Below are 20572 nucleotides of genomic sequence, written 5' to 3'. Positions count from 1 at the left end.
TTTTCTCTTCTGTAAAAACCAAACCAACACAACAAAAACCCCAAAACAAAAACAACAACAACCAAAAAAAAAAAAAAAAAAAAAAAAAAAAAGGGGAACAAAGGGGCAAGGACAACTGTAGGTAGTTACCCTCATCTTATATTTGCTTTTGTATCAATAAAAGGAGCATGATACAGCAACTGGAAGATTATGACTTCTCTTGGCTTCAAGCAGATAGTGCCAGGAAAGTGAACAGAGACATGATATACTGAGTCTAATTTATCATACTGATTTTCCACCTATGAAGCCTGAGACAGTGAAGTGTTTAGGTTGAAATACTGATCAAATTTGCTGTTTTCTAGAGGATGGCTTTCAGGTTTTGTGGAATGGAGAATGAAAGAGAATGAAAGAACTGTTAAGCTGTCAGTAGCTTTTAGCTGTTGGCATACTAAACTCCTGGAGAAAATGAAAACGAACCAACCACTTTTTCTACACAGAAATCACACACACTTTCCTCCAGAAAATTTTATTAAAAAAGCTACAATAGTATCCTAATTTGGACAAACATTTTATAGTTGTAAAGTAATTTCAGTGATCTGAAAATCAAAATATACTTTCAAAAATTTTGTTTTTGTAACTTTGAAATGTCCTAATGTAGTGAATTTTTATGTGTTTGAAATTGCTGTTCATTTCCTCTATGTTTTTTTTCCCAGATTCCACAATATATCATCCTATCATATTCCAGAGAAAATCACTGCAGAGTTGCAAATTCGTCATGGCTTTCTGTTTTTTTAAATGAAGAACAGTAACTGTAAAAACTTGCTTTTGCATATTCAAAAATGCCTTTGAAAATGTTTGTGCAAAGAAGGAAGTAACTGCAGAGAGTCATTTCAGACACTTCAGTTTTCAGTGGAAATGCATAAATTGCTGAGAGGGGGCTGAACTGGTGGTAGGGTGAACATTCTTTAGAAACAGTACAAAATTACATGAACCCTCATGTTGAACATGCAGGGCCTAGCTGCAGAAACCTGCTGAGGTCAATTAAAATCTTGATATTAATTTTCATAGGTTTCAGATTAACCTCATCTTTATTTTGTGGAATTACATTGTGATGGATTTATTTTATCCTCAGGCTTACATGCTTCTGTCTTCACACTTATTGTTAAGTCTTGCAATAACGCTGGTTTTAATTTGGCATTCAAGTTCTGTTCCTCCCTGTGAGAAATATGTGTATAATACAAATAAAAGCAGGAAATGGTAACCTCAAAATGATGTTCTAAAGAAGAAAAGGTTGTCTGAAGAAATGTTGTAAAATGCTGCATTTTGTTTGATGGAAATATGTTTTAGTTTGACTCTAAACTATTTAAATAAAGATTCTTTATTAAATAAAAAGTGGTTGGTGTGATAGCCTGTAATCTTTTGCTTGAATCATTCATCCTTGTTGATATTTTTCTGTTCTGTCCACTATTGCTGATAATCTTGAATATTTCTGGATCTGCACTTCTGAATGCCAGACTCTTTTAGGCTCTGTCTCTAAGAAAATACTAATTAGTCTTGTCTATGGCACATCATTATACTGCATTAGTTTATCCTTGTAATGCATTGGTTTAGTTTTAATATTACATAAAATGGGACTAGATTCCAGTATTGGTGTAGCTGTAACAGTCCCAAAGACTTTTGAAACTTTTTTTGCTTTTCCCCATGAATCCACAGTGTAATGAAATGTATCAGTCTGAGGATAAATTATGGGTATGGATTTTTTCATAATATATCTGGCAAGGTAGCTCTGAATCAAATGAATAAATCAAGACTGTTTTTAGCCCTCCAATTCTGTGTGCTTAGATGTCTGTGGCTGATGAAAAGCAGTGTGCCAGGAATCAGGGTTCTCACTGTGCCATCTCCCAGTCAATGCAGTCTGTATCCCTTGAACACTAAAAGGAAAATCACAATGAATCAATCACTCTCTTACAAGCTCTGCCTATACAGGTTGGTATTAAAGTGGCAGGAAAATGTGTGCCAAAAGTACACCACAGTACAGTACTGTCAAACTTGGAGTGAAGAGAGGTATGTGAACAAAGCTCTAGGCAAAAGGGGAACCTTTATGTTAGCCCCTCCAGTTAGAATTCTTCCCATAAAGTGAGGAATGTGGACTGGCCAACTGTCCTGGGGGATAATTTAGACAATTTGGAAAACTTAATTCAGAATGTCTGAAGTAATGTCACTGAGAATTGTCTGCTACTAGCGTTGCAATATTGTTCTATACAATAATCGTCTGTTTAATCAGATTACAAAATAAAACATGCAATGCCTGTGTACCTGTGTCCAGAGGAGTTTTTGTAGCCCATTCTTCTGTGCATCTTTTCCGTTATTCAGATTGTCATGTTATTTTGTAACCATGGAGAAGCAGGGAGGGATGCCTGTTGGTCGAATTTAGATTTCTCCGGCTGAGTGCAAACCAATTTTTGAGAAAAATGAGAAAACATTTCTTAATGTAAATTGTACTGTCACTCCCTTATATCATCAGTGCAAAATGGATTTCTTTCCAGATCATCTGAACTGTATAATTAGCATATTGTTAAAGCATAGGTTTGGATGTGCAATATTGTATACATTTTCAGTGGCTCAAGATAGATGTAATTGCATCAAAGAAACTAATAATTTGTCAAATAATAAAAGTTTAATTTTTTTAAAACTGAGGCATCTTACAACAACTTTACCATATTTTTATCTAAAATTATTCTTTGCAATTTTTTTAAATCTATCTGTGTATTGAGTAGGAATGTTTGACAGGAAATGTAAATTACCATTGCTTCTAAAATGCTATAGCCCTTCTGAATGGGATGACCCATTTTAGAAAGAGGATAGGATTTCACGTCTATCATCAGTTCCAGAAATATTGTGTGTGATTTTGGTGCTGTACTCCCTGTTGACTTAAGAAACAATCTCTTTGCCATAACTTTCTTATATTTCTCATAATTTCCTACTGTTTTGTTTTACAAAGGTAGGGATTAATTTGATACAAGTTGTCTGGCAGTCACAGTGTGCTTTTCACTGCTCTTTTATGATGATTTATATGCTTCAGACTTCAGAATTATCCATATGCTATATTGCCTAGTAACATTTAAAAAATACAATATGGTTGCTGAGTTTAATTCATTTATCTTGCCTGGGTATTTGGAGCATGTATAAAATGTAACTTCTCCATCATGTCATAAAAAGTTATTGCACTCCTAGGATCATGAATTCAAGAAACATGACATAATAGACTGGCAAATATGGCCTTGTGTCTTCTGATGATGATCCAAATCCACCCACTTATCTTGATCTGCCTATATTGTTAACAACATGAGTTGTCATACAACTAATTTTTCATTTTAACTGTTCTTTATGTACAGTGCAGTGTAGAATTTACTTTTTATTGCCTTTTGGAGGGAAGTATCATACCTCTCAGTGAAATAATGGTTTTGTCAGACACTGGTATCTTTATTGTGTAGTGCTTTTAAATTCTACACTATTTATACCAAGCTCTTGTGGTGTAGGACAGGTGAGATGTGATGCTTCTGTTTCTCCCTGAGAATACTTAAAGCTTTCTAGATACTGAAGTGTGCTGTTGATATGGTAGTTGTGTGGTCTGTGTTGTAGCTTTCAAAGAGAATTATTTTGTTCTTTTAAGTACTCTATGAAAGTGCAAAATGTAAGCAGCCAGTGGAAAGGACTGACGAACCTAAAGCTTCTCCTTGCAGTCTTCATATTGATTTGCCTGTTTCTTCCTACCACAATTATACTCATTCAAAAGTGCAGACATTGATTTGCTATTGGGGGTTTTATTTTATTTCATTGTGCATGTCAAGGAGGAACAGCAATTTTATTGCATACAGTGCTAGTGTTTAGTTGTCAGGAGTTGCTTAAATGGGTTGTGAAAAAAGTCAAAGAATGATGCATGATTGTAAAACTCTTTGGATCCAAGAAGGTAAAAGCAGACAACACATTTCTCCTACAATAGCACTGAAGAGTCAGCTACCACTCAAATTGAAATTATTTTAATTGTTGTAAATATTTCTAGGAAGATGACAATAAATTAGAAAAGGTGTTCTCTGTGTACTTTAGTGGCAGATAAGAAGGGAATAAATGGTATGCCTTCTTGTGTTACCTAGAATATTTTGGAACAACTGAACTCAGCATTTCAAAGGGTTTTCTATTTTGTTGAGTGTATCTAAGAAATATAAAGCAATATATAAATAAATATTTTCTCACCTACCTAAATTTTTTGATTGTAATAATTTCAAGAGTGAAAGTATGCAATGTTTGAATTTAGATAAATTCCAAAATCAAATTAAAGCAAAGACCTCAACCATCAAGTACTATATTTGAAATCAATCTTTCTCTCCAGTTATCTTTTCCTGTTAGTCAGAGAGTACAGGGTCTGAGCTTTGTTTAACTGCTTCAGAAAGTGATATGGAGTACATATCAGAAACATAATCAACCCCCACTTGCAAGCCTACTTGCCAGAGACAAAAAATATGCAGAATATTTGAAAAGGGAATTCCTTAAAGAATGCCAAGGTTTGTTATTTTTTTTCTGTGTGGATTACAGTATCATGTAGAAGCTCTTGGTTTCTACTGACACAGATCCTTTTGTCCTAGATACTATACTTTGTAGATAAATAAATACTTGTCTATCTATCTATCTATCTGTCATGCATATCTGAGTATCTGGATTACATTTTGTATATGAACATCTATATATGCAAACACAGTTAGAGTCCCCACTCTGGATTGCATGCTATTTAAAAAGACAGGTCAATAAAAGGTGGGAGAAAGGAATTACTATTACTTCCAGAGTTACAGAGAGATTTTGAGTGATATTGGATATCCCATAGAAGGTAGGCTTAGATCCAATTTACCAAGCCCAGATCTTTCAAAGATTAAAACTAAAATGTTTGCCACAAGACTGGCCTTCTCTAAAAGTCTGTGCATCTTCTTTATTTGATGGTTTCTTGGAACTGTTATTATGTTATGCATGGCAAAGTACTTGCAAAGAGTTGAACTACTTGTTTGTAATTTGGTATTGGCTTTTGAATATGTGTCTCTCATTTAAGGAAGTAATTTCCAGTATTTTTTTATTGGTTGTCAAGAGAAGAAGACAGCATAAGCATACAGAAAGTACCAAAACATATCATGGCTATATTTGTGGAAGACAAATAGTGGAAGACTTTTTAAGCTGTGTGGGTTTATTTGTATGTATATTCTCACATATGAGTAAGTTACGGTGCTAATGGTACAATCCAGCCATAAAGAGTTTTTTTATATGAAATTATCTTATTGATTTAGAATTTTAACCTACTTATAAATGTTTACAAAAAGTGTGAAAAAAATTAAAACTTGTATAGAGCATAGTATGCAATTTTCCCCCAGGTATAGTATTAGTTCCTCCAATACTTTTATGTTTATTCACTTTACATCAATACGAAGTTTATGAAGATGGAGTTTTCTTTTATTTCATTGTGACCTTAATGCTTCTGCTGTAACTTGAAGGTTTCTAGCTTCAGCTTAGGCTTGACTGACAGATGATCTGTGATCAATAGGGGGAAGACAGAAAGTTATAAATCAGTTGTGTGAGGGAGAGCATATGTGCCTTAGTGCTCATGTCTTTTCTAACATTTGCTTCTGGCCATTGTTGGAGGCAGTCACTGGGAGCTTGAGTAGGACACAGTACTGGGGAGGAGGCCTGAGGGCAGCAGGGGGAGAGCAAGTGGCAGCTGAACTGCCCAAGGAAGCAATGTCCAGGGGACAGGAGAGGGGTAGGAAACAGGTTTTTATGGAAAGGTACTGGAATATAAAAAAGAGTGTTCCCAGCTCCTGCATGGAAGTTGAAGCTTTTTCAGATACTGAAAGGCTTGTTTTTTAAAACCACTAAGTGCAGCATTGGTTATGTAAAAGTAGGATTTGGTTCTCTAGATCTTATATTCCTTTAAGCTAATTCATTGTGTATCCTGTTAATGTACTTTGTTAATTGAGGTGAAAACATATGGGGGAAAAACTTGGTAGAATCAAGCTGTCTTTCTCCAAGATTCCTTTTACAGCAAATTTTGCCTATCAAAAAGGAATTGTTAAGTTGAAAAGTATTTATGTACATCAAAGGAATTGTCACAGTTAAAATAGAAATTTTCTCTTTGCATTGATGCATGTGATTTTTTTTTTAATGGGGAGGTAGAGAAGAGCCGATATTTTTAGGGGAATTTTTATGCTATTGCACATGATTTTGTAAAGTGCTGATTTTATTATCAGGGGAATAAAGATTCCAAACTGCATCTTTTTCAATATGATCATTTCATACGTACTTATCCTTTTTAACTCTATATATTTAATAATAGGCTATGCTTCTTATATTCTTACAGTAAGTCACCATTGCAGGATAATAAGAAGCTGTTAAAAATTGACATTAATATTTTTAAAACATCATAATATAGGGGGGGGTTTTAAGGCTTCAATGACAAAATAATTCTGTAGCCCAGATATATTTTGAATTATAATTCTTTAGATCACTGTTGACACTGTCTGTTTCGTGACTATGTTTTGCCAGAAATACTTTCTTACTTCTTCAAAATAATGAGTTTCTTTTAAGTTTTGTGTTTTCAGAAGCAGTGATTGCGACTGTCAGGGAAAGCTAGGGCTCCTGTCACTAGCACTGACTTCCTCTGAGACCCTGAGTTTCTTATTTAGGCTGAAATTCCGAGTAAGGCCATGGACTTGTGGACTTGTTCTCAGTCGTGGTTTACAGACGTGAAGTCTAAGCTGTGAAGTCAGTCTCAAGAGGTCATTGTTCAGGAGAAAGACAATCTAGCTACATCCTACTGCCACAGGACATGTGCCAGTGCTGGCTCTTCCTCAGGCTCCCCAGTCACTGCATCTGTCCCAGCAGCCATGGGGTGTTCAAAGCCTGTGCTTGTAAAAGGGAGGGTGGTAAGGCAAGGCAGTTTGGGATATGCTTGACACACATGATGTCCCTGAGACTTACTCATATGAAGGTCAAGATCGTTCCTGTACAGAAGGCTGGCACAAGACCAGTATTCTACTTAAGTCTTATGTAAGCCTCAGAGTAGGATTTAGGCAGTGCACAGGACTTGTGCTCAATCTGTTCAAGGGTTTATTTCACTCTAAGTTACAAGTCTGCTGTATAAGTGAGCATCACTCTTTTTATCAGCTTCAAAGTCTGGGCTATGCTAAGATGTAGGTGCATGTGGAAGCAGTGTGATAGTCCAGGCTGAGGCACTGAAGGGTACTCTGGTCCATGTCCAGACCCAGCAGTCAGTTCCTGTCTGGCACTGTGCTAAAAAGTGGTGGTGGTCACTGCTGGACTTGATCACAGAAGATGCAAATAAGCACATAACTCATGAGTGCTGGAGCAGTGCACAGCCATGTGTCTGTTATGCATGGCCATCCTCAGCAAGTGCAAAGGAATTATTAATTTGAATCTTGATATTGTACATTATAGTTATACTACATTTATCTCTATTTATAATAATGTTGCTTTTCATATAAATTGCATTTATAATGGATGTGACTATATATTGCATGCATGCAGTGGAGCATAGCATTCAATCTCCCTTTGTCCCCGTCTCCCTCTCACTTTCCTAATCTCAACAATAACTAGATCTTTTCGATGGTTACACTAAATACTGATAAATTGGAGTCTTTACTGAGGTTTTTGTCTTTTTTCTTTGTACTCTCAGAATTTTGTTGGAAGCATTGAAAGGAAATAGGAAAATAATTTTAAAGCATCTGCTTCCTTTGCAAGACATTTGGGCAGTTTGGCTCACATACTTTTAGCTAGATAGTGGAGTCTAAGCAGTGGTTTCATAGCTCTGAGTATGAATATCTGATAGAAAGCAAATAACTTATCTGCTGTTACACAAATGAGAGATGAAAATGGATCCTTCTAGCTCTAAGCTTAAGTACTGTAAACTGAGAAGACACCACAGATACAGTCACAGATGATCTCATTGCTTTGCTTTTAGAATAAAAAAGAGTACTTTTCAAAACACTTTTGCTTATGTAATATATTTAATGACATAAATATGAATACATCAGTCTTCATGTTAAGTTAACTTCAGTAGCTTTTTGCAATCACTGGCAACATATGCTGCATTGATATTTTTCATTTTTTCCAAGTAAAAAGAGATCCAGAAGTTGGGTAAACATGCAAATGTCTATGATTTCTTTAATATAATTATCATATATACTTGCATAAATAATACTGTTAAAAATAAAGTTATCCTCTTTCAGCTAAAGGATTCCAAAAATTCCTAGGGAAAGATTGGTGTAGGTGATGGTGAAATGTTAGGATTTTCTCCCATGCAGAATAGCATCTAATTCAGAAAAAAACTTCAGTCTGAGTTATGTAAGCTGTATTTTCAGTTGTGCCTGTTTTCTGTTGTCTTACATACAGTGCTTCATAAACCTCTAAGTGTATTTCAGGTATATGAAGTGAAGAAAAAGCAGACAGGCTCAGAACTGAAGTGTTTTTGCATATATCGGGGAGAATCTGCACACAAAGGGACATTTATCAGGGGCTGCTGTTCCTCTGCTGAGGGAGGGAGCATACCCAGGAGTATCCAGAAAGAGATGATGATCTTATCAAGAAAACCTTCTTCAGTAATATTGTCAGCCTGCTCTTGCCAAGTCTGGCATTTCAGTATCCTGTGTATTCATGATGGAGAGGAAGGGAGCCTTGCTGTGCAAGGTACAAGGAGCAGGGATGAAGAACCTGCTCAGCCTGCTGGGTCTGTGCAGTGTTACAGCATAACTGGGAGTGATGGTTGCCACTAGGGACTGTCTGTGTGAGAATGCAATTTACACTATTCCTCTCATAGGGAACTGCAGTTAGGTCTCTTTGGCTACACTGGTTGTCTTTGGGGATTTTTTTTCTGTGTTTTTGTAAGTACTTCTACTCCAGGTTTACCTCAACATATGGACGCAGTAACGAATCTCTTGAACTACGCAAAGATGGAAAACTTGAGAAAAACAAACAAAAATTTCTTCTTTTATGAGATGTGGAGTTAGAAAACAGAAGGGTAAATTGTCCTTGTAGTTAGTAGACTTGAAAACTAAATATCTTTTCTTCTGATTTCAATTTAGGATCAAGGTTTTGCCATATTGCTGGGTTTATTTTGCTTCTGTCTGTAGACTAGATGCTGATATAAACACAGTATTTGCTCTATTGTGTGGAACGTGACTCTGAAGCAAGTGAACAAACCTTTGGCATTGTTAGCATATCTTGAGTAAATGTATTTTTCTTTTACTTCTGTCTCTTTTTTTCCTTGAGCATGTTTCTTTAAGTTTAGTGAAGCAGTCCAAATAAAGGAAAAGTCTAGAGAGCTGTGTAAAATCTAAAAATCTAATAAAATTCTAGCAATGATGTTCATTAGATACTTTCTCCTTTCTGAATTCCAGAGAAAAAACAGTACTTTCAGTTCATATTAAACCATAAAAATTATTTTGATGGCATATGTGACAAAAAAATATTATTTAGTTTGCCATTTCCATTTCTTTAGTAGCTATTCAATTTATGTGCTATTAACATTTATTCAATTAGTTGCCCTCCCTTCCAGTTCCCCCCAAATGTAGAATTAGCATTGTCATTTCAAATTGGTGCAGAGAGTGTTCACCACTGTGGGTCTTTGTTTTTCTAATCTGGGATGTGATCCTGTGTTTCTAAATTTTGTAGATTACACGAGTGTGAGGTACTAAAAGAAGGTAACTTTTTTCTTTTGTATTTATTTCATGTAAGTAACTAAATACTAATAGAGTGCTAAAAATCTCAAATTGAGAATTTTCGAAGTGTTATTTTGATGACTTCTTTTGACACTACAGTTTCTGAATACTAAGCTTGTGCTGAAAAACATAGTGCACATTTGCATCAATGAAGTTAGCTGTGTATTTCAGTTGTCAATCTGAAGCAGTTTGTGTACCCATCCCTGAGGTCACATCAACCAGTCAATGTTGTGGGCATAGCTGGAGCCTGGTGTAAACTAGATAACCAATAATGAAACTTTTTCTCAAAAATGTTTTGTGGCACACATAGTGATCTGGCTACTTGGATGTAGAGAATGAGTTTGACCAAATGTCAGGTGAAATCACATCTCTGGGTTCAGTGGAGACGCATGTCAGTTTTTCAGTTTAGCCAGGATTCAGATGAGCAATGAGATATTAGAATATTTTGTTTTAGTGGTTTAGCTTATGAATTAAGCACTGTAACAACACAGATGCCTTGCCTAGAAAATAGTAGTGTTTGCATTCTAATTCTAAATGGGAATTCATGCGCTTCTCTTGTGTTTCAGATTTGGAGATAGATGTTTCTTCTCTCACTTTGGCAAGTTTTCTGCATCCCAATTTTCTTTAATATCTTATGATCCTCTTTTTCTAGGTGCTCTCTTTGTGTCCTGATCAGACCCAACTTGAGTCTTCAGGTGGCTGTTTCCCTAGACAACTTCTCTCTTGCTTTGTTTCTTAAATTTATTTCTGCCCTCTCTGCCCCCCGACTTCTGTGGTCCTGTTTTCTCTGAAAATCTTTGCCTAGGCTTTCCCTGTCCTCACTTTCACAATATTTGTTCCTTCCCTTTATTACCTGATGTAGGACAGCGCTGTTGCAGATAAGGATAGCACCTGCACTCTCTGCCATTTGCAGTACTAGCAGCAGGTAGAAGAGATAAAGAAACTCTGCTTCTGACTTTCAGGGCTCTGAAGAAAGGTAGGGAGCAGCAAGTTTTTTTTGTTATAGAAAATGGAGAAGGCTTTTCATTTGTCATCCTTGCCTGGAGTGCACTGCTGCCCTGTGGGAGTATGGTCAAGATGCAGCAATGTTAGGCAGCTGAGCTAGGCATGAAGCAGCTTATGGCAGCTTCTCCTGCGTGGTCTTTGCTATCTAGACCTACTTGTAAGCAAAGGCAAAGGAGATCAGTAGGTCAGAGCCACAAGTACCTCTGGCCTATTCTTGTGTCTGCTTCCCTCATGGCTGAGGTTTGGTTAACTCTATTCCTTAAGTGGGATCTATAGAGGAAGGATCAGGGCTGGGGAAGGAGTTGCTGGTGGGTGGCAAAAACTTCAAAAAAGAAGAAAGGATGCTATGTTCAGAAGCCCTCCACCACCTCAGTGGCAGCAGAATAGCAATCCTCCCTCCAGGGTGACTTCAATCCAGAGCTGTTTTCTCAGTTTTCAGTCCCGAATCTGTTCCTCCTTCTTTCTTGTCCTAACACTGTCCTGCTCCATCTTTTGGGAAGCAAAATTAAGTTTTGCCTTTGCTTGTGGACAACCTAAATAACCTCTGGTTTTGCCAAGACCCCTGAGAATGCCATTTTTGTAGCAAAGCAAATGATAAAATTTCTTCAAAGATTGACTGTAATTTAGTCCATTGCTGCTTGTACGCAGTGTGAGTTTGTCTCATATATATGTCTTCCTAGTAAGATAACTACAATTTTTGTATCCCCCAGTAGACTTGTAGTGCTGCAAATCAGACTTTACCCTGACACTGCCCAGGTCATCTCGCTCTGGGGTCAGTGCACTGACTGCAAAATGGGTACAGTATTGTCCACTGTGAGAATTAGGTAACATGATGTATTAAATCCCTGACAAACACAGTAATGTGAGCTGCTTTGCCATTTTAAGGGATTTTTAAATTGAAGGTGGTGAGATGCTGGAACGGGTTGCCTAGAGAGGTGGTAGATGTCCCATCCCTAGATGCATTCAAGGTCAGGTTAAACAGGGCTCTGAATGACCTGCTCTAATTAAACATGCCTCTTCTTGGTGGAGGAAGGTAGGACTAGATTACCTTAAAGGATCCCTTCCAACCTTATTCAAAAACCTATTATATGATTCTCTGAATTTTCTGTTGCCTAATATGCTTCCACAATAACAGAGGCAAGCATCTAGTCAGTGCTGGAAGAGGATTTGTTAATTCACTCATTCATTAATTCATTCATCATGAAGTGCCATAGCACAGCAAATTTTGGGTTAGTGCCTCAGAGTCACAGTTATTTGTTTCTGGATTTTGGACTATTGAATGAGTCCTGTGGAAAGGGAATGTTACTGTTTCACCATTTCCATTACGTTATCTTTTGCAGTGCAATTACCAGCTAATTCAAAGCTCTTTGTGTTAAGCTAATAGCTTTTGACTCTCTGCTGTCAGCCACTCCTCTTTGTGCACTTTTCATGCGGTTTACCAGTTCCCCTACCACTTACCTATGAAGAACATTTATTTTTTCTCTGAGTAGAGGCTCATCATAGACAAATCATTAAATGGAACATCAAAAAGATCCCATCTGTTAGAGTTGCATATGGGTAAGATCACAATTATCGAAAGCCTCTTTTTTTTCCCTTATGCTTATCCGTACAATAAATGTAGTTGTCAGCAGGATAAGTTCACGCATCGGATAAGGTCACAATTTCATTTAGTGACAACTTCCAACAGCGTGAACTTACAAGGTTCGATTTATTAAAGAGTCAGAAGGGATAAGATCACTGCATGGCCAGCCTGATTTATCAGGGTTTGACTGGAGTACTTGAATAGAGAATGTCGTATTTCAAGTTTATGTTCAAAACTGTAGTTTAGTGTGTGTTATGTCTCAGAGACTTGAAAATTGAGGGAGGAGAATTTACAGGAAGTATCTCAATAATGCAGTTTATGTCTGTCAGACAACAGTGTGAGCACTGAATATTGGAGCTACCTTATTATACAGAGTGGAAATGGGATAGTTCTCCACTATCAGTGAATTGCTATATGCAAACCTACACATATTAGTTTGTCATAATGGAAGCAATCACCAGCCAAATATTAATTGTATAGATTCTTCCTGTGCATATAGGATGGCAGGCAAATACTGGGTTCTGTGTTGGGCAGCACTTAAGAACTGAGAGTGTTTTTAATTACCTAGCTATGACTTCAGAGCAGTCCTTGTTTGAAACTACAACATACACAATTTCTCTGCCATGCAGAAATACTCATTAGAGAGCCAGGTGGCTGTGGACTTGAAATATGCAAAGAAGGAGCCATTTACTTGTGAAAATTGGTAGAGCCCCATGGTGTCAAATAACCAGTCTCTAATTGTAGCAGAGGAGGAGCTTACTCATTGTTTTGAACTGACTCCACTTAGAAAGCTATTTTAAATCAAGAAAAAACCAAAAGCTATGGCCCAAAGCTATCAGTGTCTTGCTTAGAAGTCTTAAATGCATAGGAATCTGGATACAGATATTTCTGAATGTAGTTCTCCTTATGTCCCTCAAAAATTGTTCAGATATATACTCCTTTGTTTCTTACTCCAGAAACTAGGTAGATGGATGAAAGCCAGTATTATTCTGTTTCAGAAATACTATATATAGTTGAATTTTTCTAGTAGTCAGACTGTGGTCAAAACCTGTTAAGGGTCAAAAGCTCCTGCTGGATTCCTGTGTACTCTATGTTTTGGGGAGAGTTTTTTTAAATGATCCTGATTGTGCTGTAAAAGAATACAAAGCTAAACTGACCTCTCTACCTTCTGTTTAATGAAAGCTCTTTGTGGCATGGCTGAAACAATATATGCATGTATGAAAAGAATCCTAAATTGAGTCCTTTCATTCTGGTTTGCTAGCCACCAAGGTGGCCTAATATCTTAAAAGCCATGGGATGTTTTATAGCTGTACTAGTGAGTCATGACTTGAGGCTTCTTTTACAGTGCAGCTATCATAAGTCTTTGAGTAATCACAGACTTTAAAAGTATGCTACATCAACAAGATAAGAGAAACAGCCCACAGCACTAACAGCATTATCTTTTACCAAAATTGATTAGCCCATACTATGTGTCTCAAATATTTTGTATAAACTTACTCAGCAAGCTGGAAATAAATGTGTTCCTGAAGAACAAGCTGTGGGGAAAAAAAAACCAAAAACCACTTGCTCCATAGCAAGGAAAGGGCAAGTAAATATCACTAAATGAAATGTCTCTTAAGTAATTTTTTTACCTTACTCACAAAAACTAAAAGCAGAGCATCACTTCCTCTCTACTTGTATTTCTTAGTGCTGCTTCTATCATACTTTTTGCTGTCCTTTTCAGCTGGAGAGCTGACAAGTCTGGGATGAAGAGAGTAAAACTGCTTCTCTACTTTGCGTGGAAATTATGAGTGTATCACATATTTTATTCCAGGGGTAGGAAGGAGTTCTGTTAAAATTTGCTGTTATGGGAAGTAACTTGTATTCAGTACTGAGATGGTCTGTTGCAGTTGCTGATTACTTGAGGCGCCTAACAGTGTTTGGCACAGAATTTTCTGCTTCCTTTGGGTTTGAACATGGATTAAAGAAGGCTGCAGCAGCTTTTCATCCCTTCTTTTCTTTTCCTCCCCACATGTTGGAATTTCCATGGACAAGTATGTGTGAAAAGTCAGTACCAGCCGAGTCTTTACACTTCTTACTGTGAGTGGTGATACAGCAATGAAGTCTCAGATCCTCTTCCTTCTCCTGATGTAATCTGTGAAGACTGAGCAGTTGTGCAGGGGATGGTAGCTGTAGAGAGCACTTCAGATTTACATCTGAACTTCCTCTGGGGCTGAAGGGGAAAATCTTGTCTCGCTGACACATTTTTCAAACCCTTTTAATTAAGTCACAGGGTGAGGTTCTCATTTTCCAGTAGACACCCTTGAAGTCACACATTACATAGGGCCACAGGTATGGCATTTAAACCAGCATCCCTGTGGGAAGTCAGCAGTGAGCAGGGGACAGCTGCAGTTACATCAAGTGGGAGACTGACCCCCTGGGTGCTGCAGTTGTGCTACCATTCACCAAATAGGAAATCTCAGAGGAGAAAAATGTTGTAAATAAGTAGAGAGAAGTTACAGGCAGTGTCAATTTTTTTTCCTCTAAAAAACCAAAGATATTCAGATGAAAAAAACAAAATCTTTGCCAAGGACTAAATTGTAATGTGCTGCACCTTGTATAAGCATAACCAGATTGTCTCGTTTTGCCTAAAAATGCAAGCAGATTGTCCTTCCCAACTCTGACATTCACCCATAGCTTTAAAATGGCTGCTGGTCATGGTGACAAGAGAGAAATGTATCCTTTTTGGAGAACTGCAATACAGAGAAACAGAAATGTTTTGCAGCAAAACATTTTGTTACCCTGTCTGCAATCCACTCCTCTTTCATAGTGTTCTATGTGGGGAAACACAGCAATTTCAGTACAATTCAGCATGATGTTACCCCATAGGCAGAATATTTCAAAGTATTCATATATATTGAATATTGCCTGAACTACAGCTTGGAACTGTAACAAAAGAGAATAAGAGAGAGAATCCATAGTACCTTATTTAATTATCAACAGAAGGGGAAAATATATTTGGAAAAAAAAAAAAGCTTGTTCTTACGCTTGCCTCAAATCTGAACTACCTATCAGGTATAAGATTCATGTTATTAATTTTATTTAAAATATAATGTGTAATGATGTGTACCTTAAAACTTTGGTAGCTTTTTGGATATCAGTGGTTGATCTGCCCTAAGTTTGTCGTTCTTAATCCATTAAAAGACAGGCCTGCTTGTAAATCCACAGGTACAGATAAGGAGTCACTGTTTGACTGTGTCTGAACCCTTTTCAAATGAAAAATGTCAGTGGCAGAAAGGGAGGCTGAATTATTTTTTAAAAGGGTTTTCAAAGATTCTCATGATTCCTCTGGTATCAGTTAAATGTGACATGTCCATAGACATGGCTGTTTTTTAGTGTGTAAAAGCAAGCAAATGCTGCAGTTTTCATCTCTCTGTAGAGAGAAAATGCTGCAGTATGGCTAAGTGATAAACATGTTACTTTGCAATTTCTCTCTTCCATAATTAACATATAAAGAGATTTTTAAAGCTAATGCAATTTGTAACAATGTGACTGTGAGAAGGAAAAAATGCTTTTATGGTTGTTTGGGGGTTTTTTTCTGTTTGGACGCATATATGTCACATGTGTAAATTAGATATAATTAATCCATAAGCTTTCCTGCTCACATACTGTCTCTTAAAATGTCATAGCACTGTCATGATGAGGACTCACCCACATACAGAGAAGCTTTTGTAAACCAATACAGCTCTATTTCCTAGATTTGTTCCAGTTTGCAGGAAGGATCTGATGCACGATTTTACGTAGAGTAGTTTTGTAATCTGCAACACTCAGAGGTGAAATTTAGATTTCTGTGCTTGAAAATGGAAGCTGGAGCCAGCTCTTCTCTTTGGAAGATGGTCAAGATTAACCCCTGTGGACAAGTAGAAGTTTTGTAGCCTGACTGCAGTGTAAATCCAGGCATCCAGGGGAATGTTTAGCTGGGGGAATTTGTGGAGGCTGCCTGTGAGCCAGGAGGAGTTACTCACTTCCTTCAGCCCAAGGTTCATTTCACAACAACCACCAGTGCTAAATCTGGGACGAATTGACTCCTTGCACAGTTGGACTTTACTCTGTTTGTGGAAAAGCACCATCCTTATTTGGGGTGGCGTTGTTGAGATATGCTGATGCAAAAGACAGGAATCACTGTTGCATCTGTTTGGTATGGAAAGGGAGCAAGGGGCTTTAGCAGTCATGGAAAACAAATCATGAAAAAATCACGGCTGTAGTGAAATGGAGGTGAGCTCTGAGAACAACAGATTTTTTGCCTACCTTCAGGAAAGGGAAAGCTTGGAAGTGCAAGAGCATGGAAAAAAGCAGTCAGACATCCAACTGGAAAAGTACAGATCAGCCTGTCCTTGTTCCATTGTATCCCTATGAAAGTCTGAAACCAGAATTTATTTAGAAAATAGTATTAGAAATTGTGTATATGAATATAACTGTTGCTGTATTTTTAAATGAAATGTTTGTTCATAAAAAGTAGTCTTAGTGAAGAGACTGGTTTCAAAGAAGGGTTGTCCAGACTAATATTTTAATCTTGAAATAAAATGAAAAAATATGGGGTGGGAAGGGTGGTGATTGAATTTATTTTTCCCTTCATGAGAATGATGAATTATGTTATTCTTTCACTTTAATGAAAAATCCAGAAAAGTTAAGGTGAGCAAAAGCAAAAATTTCTCTTTTAAGTGGTTAGTTTTGATGTCTTTGCTTTCAAATAGAAAATTTATTTAAAATAAAAGAATATCATGCACTAAAAATCATATGCACTAAGAAAACACCATCATAGGTTTTCCCATTGCTTTTACTTATTTTGTCTGATAATATTAGACAAAATTATTTTCAGAATTATTTTTTGTTTAATTCTGAAATCATACTGTCTGTAAAATTTCAAAAGTTTAAAATCCTTTCTGTAATTGCAGTAAATGCTTTTAGTAATATCTTGGAGGTGTAGTGAATTTTTTATGGCTATATGCTGTTTTTCTCAAATTGTTAGTTGCTGCATGCTTCAAAATGTGATCTTGTGCAGCAAAATGCATCAAGGAGGTTAATGCACCAGGTGTGGCTGCTGTTGGACCCTCTCTTTTCAGCTGTCATTTCCCCCTTCCTCAGCACTTCTTAAGAACTCTTATGGAATGCTATTCTGAGTAAAAATGCTTTCAAACTCTAATGTGTGTGAAAAGATGCAAGAAAGGAACGGGACTTTCTGAACCAAATTTGAATATAATTATAAGGGAAAGAGGTTTGTTTTTCTTTTGCAGGATGACAAGATCAGTTGTTTTTTCAGACAAGCATAATTAATTCTCATTATATTGGTCCTCAGAACATTGTGCTTGTAAAACCAACACAAAGGGAGAGGTGGTTGTTGTCAAGGCATGAGTGAAAGTACTCTCAACACTGCTTGTTTTCTTTGTTTGCAGGAGAGTTGGAGGTGGTCCAGAAAGACGGGGAGCGCAAGATTCAGAGCCGGCAGCAGCTTCCGGTCGGAACAACATGGGGGCCTTTCACTGGGAAGATGGATCTGAATAATAACACCTTGGTATGTAGATGCTGTGAGACGCTGCTCTTTGTTATGCTGTGTGCCATTCTTCAGGGAGCAGCCTGGATTGCTCCTCAGATGGAGCGTTTGAAAACAGGCATTGTTAGCTTTAGCGGACAGTGGTATTTGGCTCTTCTCCAATTCCTTCATCTATGGCAACCATCCACATGAAGTTATTTGGAGCACAGGTTAATAGTGTTTAACTTGTTCTTTTACTGAAGGGAAATGTCACTTCCTTGTTTGCTGAACCAAGGTGTTGTGTTTCAGTAGTAATATCTGGTTTTTTTCATGGTTTTCTAAATTTTTCATAGTATTAATTGCTGAATACTTAATTTACATTAAAGAAATGTATCAAAAATAAATAACTACATTATTTTAAGATAAAATTAATTAAGTTGGCCTTAATGTAATTGAACATAGCAAAATCTTCCATCAAATTCACATTTTTTTCAAAAGCATCAAAAGACACCTGTCATATAATATATTCTCAATTAGCCTCATTTTTTATTCTGATTGCATAAAGTATGTAGACCATTTTACTTTAAAGTAATGATCTCACTTCAGTGCACTGAAAATCATGTCATTTCTAGGTCTTCATTTCATCTTTGTTTGTGTTGGTTTTAAGTCTGAGCTTCAATATTATTTGTGTATAGTTCAGATTAGTTTTCTGAAAATATCAGGAAGGAAACAACTAATATCTCTAGGAAAGTTTAAACAGTCTTGGAACATGCATTGCCCTGTGGGATACTTCTGAAGAACCATTATCTGCAGCTGGATCACTGTTTGCTATTACAGACCTTGCACTGAATGTATTTAGGATAAAGACATGTGGGACAGTTTCACAGGAAGGGATTACAGAAATTTTGGGTACACACCTCTGTGCTGCAAATGGAGAAACTGAGATTCCCAGTGTTCCCCAGCACTGGGTGTTGTCCTGCCCTTGCAGAGAGTGAGGAGCCCTGAGTTGCTGATGAATCATCTGGGACAGTGGAGGGAGGGGTTGTGTGGACAGGGGGGACAAAAGGGGAAATTTATTTTCTTCAACTCCTCCCTAGAGAACCTATGCCTATGTAATAGAGTTCTCTTATGTAATAGAGTTCTCTTTCTAAGGATTATTGGATAGGATGCATTTTACTTTCGGTAATTATGCATATTAACATTTGAGTGAAGCATTATTCTGAGCACATGATATAGTATGGTATACATATAGTATATATGTGTATATATATATATATATATATATATATACATAATGTATATATGTATATATATATAGTAGACATTTAAAATTTTGCTATTTTGTACTCGTTAGTGTACTTTATTCATCAAATGGTACTAAGAAATGTTACCAAAAGTGGCATGGAAACTTTGTCTGAGTTTCCAAAAGTTCAGAATTCCCAATCCAGATCAGACTTCCCATTCAGGCACCTGAATAAAGAATAGATTTTCAGAAGTACTGCAGAGTCAAAGCACCTTATTTGTTAGAAAGGAAAAACTGGAAAATTTGAACTTGTCTTGTTTTTTCCATCAATTTAATTTTTATTTCTTCATCTATTTCATTATTGGCCTGTCATCATTCTCAAAATGTTTTTCATAGAAGGTCATATGTGACAACCACCTGTAATTCAAATAATTTTCTGAATCCCAGCGTAACTAGTTTCATCACCTTTCATATAACAGAAACCTTAGTCATGTTGTAGCTCAAAGTGTCTCCAGAATCCATACTGTAGAGAAATGCTACTTTGGTTTTGTCCACTTGTACCACTTCATCAGGTATAAACAACATGCTGATAATGTTTAAGTATAGGAGGTTGTATTGATTGTCCCTTCTCTACAAAATTTATCTTTATCAGATATTCTTAGAATTAATTTTCATGTCAGCACACAGCCAATCATACAATCATATTGTATCTCTTTTTTTTTTGGATGGAGTTGTAGAACCACAACCCTTGCAGAACCTTACTTCTCCCTTAATAGCACAGGAATGTTTTAAGATATGTTATTGCTTTTTAAACTTGGGCAAATACCATTTTTTCTATATCAAAAGCATTTAGTTAAGATGGTTGGGTTTTAATGAACTGGTAATGGAGCAATGTGCAGAACTGACTTTAAATTTTTGTATTGTAATGGGCTAGAACAGCTTTCTCAGTATAGTTCACAGAGACATTCAATGAAAATCTTCAGGACTTTTTTCTCACTAAACTGGAAAGATATATTTTATTGTCAAATTAAAAATCATAAAGTCTATTTTTACTGATACTTGAAAGATTTTACTTTTGTTTTGCCTACAAATATAGACACATTTGGAAATCTGAAAAAGTTTCTTTTAACAGAATTTTAGTTCTCACAAATATTGTTGTGTCCCCTGAGCAACTCCATTCCTTGAAAAAGTCAAAACTGAACTGGGCATCATCTTGAGCAATCTAATTTAACTTCGAAGTTGCATCTGACTTTGAAGTTTGCCCTGCTTTGAGCAGGACTTTGGACTGGATGACCTCCAGAGATCTCTTCCAACCTGAGCTATTCTCTGATTCTAAGTATTTTTCTTTTTCCCAAATATCAGATGTTTGCTGTAATCCTACATTTGTTACTTTAAAATGCTGTGTGAAGAAATGCAAACATTTTGATGAAACTTTAATTTGCTGTTAAAGCAACAAAACTCCTACATCAGAAACATCAGCT

The 20572-nt window shown here is 36.6% G+C and overlaps 1 protein-coding gene across 2 annotated transcripts in view; it reads left to right on the top strand.

The window, feature by feature from the left end:
• The window catches only part of ZFPM2 (zinc finger protein, FOG family member 2), a 308926-nt gene that overhangs the window by 130142 nt on the left and 158212 nt on the right, over nucleotides 1-20572 (top strand). For both annotated transcript variants that reach the window (XM_005479439.4, XM_005479438.4), the window contains one exon: nucleotides 17772-17890. In XM_005479439.4, the coding sequence (XP_005479496.1) occupies nucleotides 17772-17890 (119 nt within the window). The remainder of the gene's footprint in view (nucleotides 1-17771; nucleotides 17891-20572) is intronic.

The sequence above is a fragment of the Zonotrichia albicollis genome, chromosome 1 (assembly GCF_047830755.1).
Source record: "Zonotrichia albicollis isolate bZonAlb1 chromosome 1, bZonAlb1.hap1, whole genome shotgun sequence".
Lineage (NCBI taxonomy): Eukaryota > Metazoa > Chordata > Aves > Passeriformes > Passerellidae > Zonotrichia > Zonotrichia albicollis.
Note: the sequence above shows the minus strand (reverse complement) of the source record. Positions and strands in the feature narration are given on the sequence as shown.